General features: G+C 62.4%; 1 protein-coding gene across 1 annotated transcript; it reads right to left on the bottom strand.

Annotated features, from left to right (window-relative positions):
* Window positions 1–859: 859 nt before the first annotated feature.
* EIF1 (eukaryotic translation initiation factor 1) lies at window positions 860–2,247 on the bottom strand. The gene is made up of 4 exons (XM_017834172.1): window positions 2,095–2,247; window positions 1,590–1,753; window positions 1,401–1,502; window positions 860–1,080 (listed from the first exon to the last, which is right to left on the bottom strand). Exons 1-4 carry the CDS (start codon window positions 2,123–2,125, stop codon window positions 1,036–1,038), a joined length of 342 nt encoding a protein of 113 aa, XP_017689661.1. The 5' UTR covers window positions 2,126–2,247; the 3' UTR covers window positions 860–1,035.
* Window positions 2,248–5,554: the final 3,307 nt, after the last annotated feature.

The raw sequence follows: 5,554 nt of genomic DNA, 5'->3' as shown, positions 1-5,554 counted from the left end.
GCAGAGCCTCCCCCTCCTCCCCACAGCAGTTTTTGGGAAGCACAAGTGCTGGTCCTGCCCACAGGACTTATGGGAACACAAGCAGCCCAAGAGCTGGTATGAGGGTTGCTGTGCCCAGGCAGGGAATGACTCAGCACCCACCCACTCCTGGGCTTTTCCCTCTGCTCAGGCAGGAGCAGCAGGGACAGCACCAGTGGAGCTCAGGTTCCCCTTCCTGCAGTGAGTCAGAGCGGGGGGACACCCCCAGGCCCTCCCAGTTACAGCAACCAGGCCCCTGAGCTCGTGCCCCTGCTGGGAGAGGGGAAGGTGCTTTGGCTCCAGGGAGCGACGGAACCCACCACGCACGGGCTTTTGAAAACCAATTTTATTTAAATAAGACTTTAAATACATTACATAAAACATTAGAAATTAAACCAAAGCTGTTGTTACTGCACAGGGCCTGAGGCAGCAGCTCTATGGACACAAAGCCCTGCAGCTCCAGCCACAAGGCTGCTCCTCGTGTTAGTCCAGAACTGATCCCTTGTCACAAGTTTAACCCACCTCGGGGCTCGTGGGGACCTGAGCTGCAGCCATCCAGCCTCCACGTCACTCTTCTGCCACTCTTGTTTCGAGCCAAGCTTCCCCAGATCCCTGTGCCAGTGGGAGCCAGCACTGCCCCGAGGGACAGTGCCATGTCCCCGTGCCCCACCTGAGCTCGGGGCCCGGGCTGGGCAGGACACGATTCCCATCGTCCGGGCTGGAAGCGCAGCTGGACTGAGGAGCCATCCGGGCAGGCCGAGTCCCTGGGCTGAGCTGGGAACAGCTGGGTACCTTTGGCTCCAGGCCGGAGCTCTGGGAAATGAGGGACAGGCAGACAGGATAGCATGGGCTCGTGTCAGTTTATTACATCACCAGTTACACCAGTCCAGACTCAACAGTGGACCCAAGATCGTTACATTACACAAACCGGCTGCTTTTAAAGTTATGACAAGGGACAGGTGGGAATTTCATGGTAAGGAAATCTTCTTGCATAAAGCTCCAGAGGCCCACGGGCACTTAAAACCCGTGGACTTTCAGCTGGTCGTCTTTAGCCAGTCCAATCTGCAAGACAGAAAACGCATTTACAGCACAGAGCAAGGCTTTTGTGCTCCCCCACACCACCCGTGCCCACAACTGCCCCATTCACAGAGAGAGAAGGTGAGACTCCTCTGCAAACCCTGCTAGGGGGGAATTTGCCTCGATCAAGGATTAAAGCAGAAAAGAAAGAATCATCACAGAGAGGCCTAGGCCGGAAGAGACTGTGAGGTTCCAACCCCCCTGCCCCGGGGCAGGGACAGAGCTCTTCTCCCTCCCACCCCGCTGTGTGTTTATTATCTAATCTCGTGTTTAATTTCACGAGCAGCAGCCCGGGGGTGTCTTACCTCCACGAGGAACTGGCAGATGTTCTTGCGCTGGTCACCCTGCAACTGAATCACTTCTCCATACTCGGGGTGCTCAATTACAGTTCCATTGCAGGCAAATTTCTGCAGCAAGGAGACAAGAAACCTCCTTAGCACCTCATAAACCTCCTCCCGCCACGCCTGGCCGCCCCCCAGCCCCTCCGCACCCACCTTCTTGAAGGCCTTCACCAGTTTCTTTTTATCGTAGTCATCCGCGATGCCCTGGACTGTGGTGAGGGTCTTCCTGCCGTTGCGCTGCTGGATCCTTATATGGATGTAGTCCTCAGTGCCGGCCGGGAGCAGGTCATCACCCTTACTTGCATCCGCAAAGGGGTCTGCGGGGCCAGACCCCAACGCGCCGTCAGGCTCCGCCCCGCCCCATTGGCCGCCGCGCCCGTCCGTCACAGGAGGAGCGCACCCCATTGGCGGCCTCACCCGTCCATCACGCGCTGGGGCCGCCCCTGCCCCGCCCCACAATGCCTGTCAATCACGAATGGCCCAGGCCCCTGCCCCCACCCCATTGGCCGCCGCGCCTGCCCGTCACGCTGGGGCCCCGCCCCCTCCCTCCTTCCCCCGCGGCTGACGCAACCGGGCCCGGAATAGCAACTGCGCCACGGGGCGGGGCCGGGGCGGGGCCCGCGCGCTCCCCCGGCCCCGCCGCACAAAGGGGCCTCACCGAAGGGCTGGAGGTTCTGGATAGCGGACATACGATACGCTTCCCTTCCCTCGGCGGAGGCGGCGGCGACGGCGGCGGCTGGGGGGCGGCTGTGGCGGCGGGAGCGGCTCTGGGCGGAGGATGCTCTCGCGGCGGCGGCTCGAGGCGCTGTCAGGGGGGCGGGACCGCCGTCTCCCGCTTATATATGGCCGCTGCGTGACGTCAGCGCGCACGGCGGGCGAGGGCGGCGATTGGCCGGCGCGCGGGGGCGTCAGCACGCACGGGGCGCACGACGCCGCGCCCCGGCCGGCGCAGGGACGGCCAGGCGCATGCGCGGGAGGGGGGCCGGCGGCGCGCGGAGCGGCGCGTGCGCAGTGCGAGGACCAGGCCCCGACCAGGCCCCTCGGGACCCCCCCAACCCCCCGGGCCAACCCCGGGATCCCCCCTCCGCACCCCAAACCCCCTTGGGAACCCCCCAAATACCCCTGGGGCACCCAACTCCCCATCCGGGATCCCCAACCCCCCACATGAACCACAAAATCCCTCCCACGACCCCCCAAATCCCTCCAAATCCCCATGTTAGCCCCACCAAGACCCTCTCAGGACACCCCAAAAGCCCTCTGGGAACGTAAAAACCCTTCCAAACCCCCTTCGTGCCTCCCATATGTCCTTGGGACACTCGAACCCCCTCAAAATCTCCTTGGGACCCCCCCCCGGCCCGGACCCGCTTCCTGCCGGTCCTGCACCGGCCTCGGGGCTCCTGCGGCCGCTCCGGGGGTTTGCTCGGCTGCCCTCGCAGCCCTCAGTGCGCGGTGTGACCCCCAGCCCGGGGTGACAGAGCTCTGCCATGCCCGGTGCCCGCTGTGACACCCAGTTTGGGGTTGTCACCGGCTGTGTCCCACNTTTGCTCGGCTGCCCTCGCAGCCCTCAGTGCGCGGTGTGACCCCCAGCCCGGGGTGACAGAGCTCTGCCATGCCCGGTGCCCGCTGTGACACCCAGTTTGGGGTTGTCACCGGCTGTGTCCCACGAGCAGGCAGCCCTGGGATGCTGCTCCCAGGCCGCTGGCGGGGAGATGCTCCGAGGACATATGGTCCTGGAGCGGGGCTGGGGCTCTGCTGCCAAGGGGGAGACGCTGAAGGTGTCCCTGGAATCTGCCAGGAGAGGAAGGGGTTTATGTTTAAACGTGTGACACGTCCCCCTGGCACTTGAGTCCTAATTTGAGGACCTAGAGCCTGGCTCTCGGTGTTGGGATTGAGCTGCCAAACAGGGACATTCCACGGACAAACCCCCAGCCCGGCGGGTGTGTCCCCAATGGCTCAGCCCAGCGCGGGGGCTGCTGGCACAGGGACACCACATCCTGCTCGGAACAGGTGCTAAAAATACCTCAAGACTCCAGATATGAAGGACAGTAAATCCCCTGCACAGTTACGGGAATCAAAAGCCATCCAGATCCAGACGGAGCCTGAACTCTCCTCTGGGAGCGGGTTAGAGCTGCACACAGAGTGGGAATGTCATCCCTGGGGACCGTGGGCCTGGGGGCTGGGGACCCTTTGTCTGGAGCTCCTCAGCTCTGTTCGGATCCCGGCTGTGTAGGTGTCCCTGCTCCCCTCGGATCCATCTCTGGAGCACGACGTGGGCTCGGCAGGTTACTGGCAGCTGGGTGTGCTGCCATCTGCGGCTCTGGCAGCCCTCGCTCGCTCGGGCGTTGCATCATTCTTGGGGGTTTTATTTAAGATAAAGGCAAATGGTGTCTCTTGCACCAGGCAGAGGGAACCGTTTGCGTTGCCGTGTTCCAGGGTCTCTCTGGTGTCTCTGGAGCGTTTGTCACTTCTGTATGTGACAGATCAGCTGCAGAGCTGGCTGAAATTGTCATGAAAATGTGAATTTGCTCCACGACCACCTTGCAGAAGCAGATGGCTCTCCTCTCTCCTCTGTTTCTGATCAGGTTCTCCTTTCTCCCAGAGGAGCCATCTCTCACAGCCGCATGGTGGAGTAGCCAGACAGGGGAGGCAATTAGAGGTTTGCACTGCATCTTTCTGCTGGAGGCATTTCCAAGTCCTCGCTGCAGCCAAAGGGCTGCTTTTCATATTCCACACCAAACACTGGCAGAGCCGTTGGTACCTCCAGTCTGGTGTCAGCTCTGGGCACACCGGCCAGGATGTCCAGGATACCCCAGCTGATTGATCAGCATCACTTCAGGTCCACAGAGTCCATGTGGCACACCCCTGTTGTGCCCCCCAGAGCCTTTGGCCCAAGACAAAAAGAGGGGAGTGTGTTTGGGACACCAGGGCTGAGCACTGTCAGGGAAGTATTGCATCAGATTTTGTCCTTCAGAGCTGGCACCTGCAGTCACGAGTGGCATTGGCTGGGCCCCGGGGCCGAGCCCCCTGCACCTTCCTCACCTCTGGGTGCTGGTCCTGCCCTGTCCTGCCCGATGAGGTGCCGCTCCCGGCTCCCCACGAGGTGGCAATGCCGGTCTCCTGCAGGAGCATCTCCGGAGGCAGCACCGAGCTGCTGCCGTGTCCTTGTGCTCGGCACCCGGCAGACAATCGGCCCTTGTCCCCCCGCGCTGTGCGGGGGCTCCGTGCACCGCAAACCCCGTGCGGGGGCCGTGGCAGTGCCAGGTGACCTGCCAGGGTCGGCTCAGGGGCAGCAGGAGGAGCCGGGGGGCCCAGAGCCACCCGAGTCCTGTGACACTGTCACTGCTCACTCGAAGGCACCGCAGTGGTGCTGGGGGCTGGGGTGGCTCCTGGGCACCCTCGTGTGCCTTGGCAGCGAGTGGCACAGGCGGCCCTGAAATAAGGAAACATGCTGGTGGCGAGGGCAGGGCCTGCCCAGCACCGGTGCCCCTGCCAGTGCCGAGGATCCTGGGGGGACGCTCCCGTGTGCCCCTGTGTGTGTGTGGCCTGGGGAGCCCAGGGTGATGCAGCTCCACCCTGCTTGTGGGGGTCCTGTAGCAGTGGCCCCGAGGGCTTCCAGGGGCTCTTGGTGGGTGACCAGCCCGGGGTTACTCCAGGTCTCTCCCCATTGTGTCCTGCAAGGCCATTTCAACCCTGTGCTCTAAGGTGGGGGGTCTTGGTGCCCCCCAGAACACCCGGGAAGTGCAGTAGAAGGAAAGGAATCACCCCGGCATTCTCCCACAGCTCAGCAATGCCCTCCGGGCTGGGACATTCCTAGAAACCAGCTTTTCTCCTCCAACATCCTTCCTGCAACCTCTGTGCGACTGCTCAGACGGGATTCAGGATGAGCTGGATGTCTGATGTACAGTATTTGATCCCATTAATCAGCACAGGCAGCACTGACAGGCGTCAGCCTGGTGATTAACCTGCTCCTGGAAAGAGCTGCGGCATGGCCGGGTGAGCCCGGCTGTCACGGGGCCAGTGGCAGCTCAGGGAATCCCTGCTCGAGTCCCACATTCCCTTTCTTGCACAGCTATTCCTGGCATTCACATCCCAAAGCCTGCAGACCCTGGGCTGTCGTG

This window comes from Lepidothrix coronata, unplaced genomic scaffold, assembly GCF_001604755.1.
Source record: "Lepidothrix coronata isolate B3197 unplaced genomic scaffold, Lepidothrix_coronata-1.0 Scaffold229, whole genome shotgun sequence".
Taxonomy (NCBI): domain Eukaryota; kingdom Metazoa; phylum Chordata; class Aves; order Passeriformes; family Pipridae; genus Lepidothrix; species Lepidothrix coronata.
This window is presented reverse-complemented; position numbering and strand designations above follow the sequence as displayed.

What these genes read in the sequence shown, in the direction of transcription:
- EIF1 (XM_017834172.1), bottom strand. Translation starts at nt 2,125, where the DNA reads ATGTCCGCTATCCAGAACCTCCAGCCCTTCG. An exon ending in CCAGAACCTCCAGCCCTTCG is followed by an intron (nt 1,754 to 2,094) that starts GTGAGGCCCCTT and finishes CTGGCCCCGCAG; the next exon opens with ACCCCTTTGCGGATGCAAGT. An exon ending in TCTGCCAGTTCCTCGTGGAG is followed by an intron (nt 1,081 to 1,400) that starts GTAAGACACCCC and finishes TCTGTCTTGCAG; the next exon opens with ATTGGACTGGCTAAAGACGA.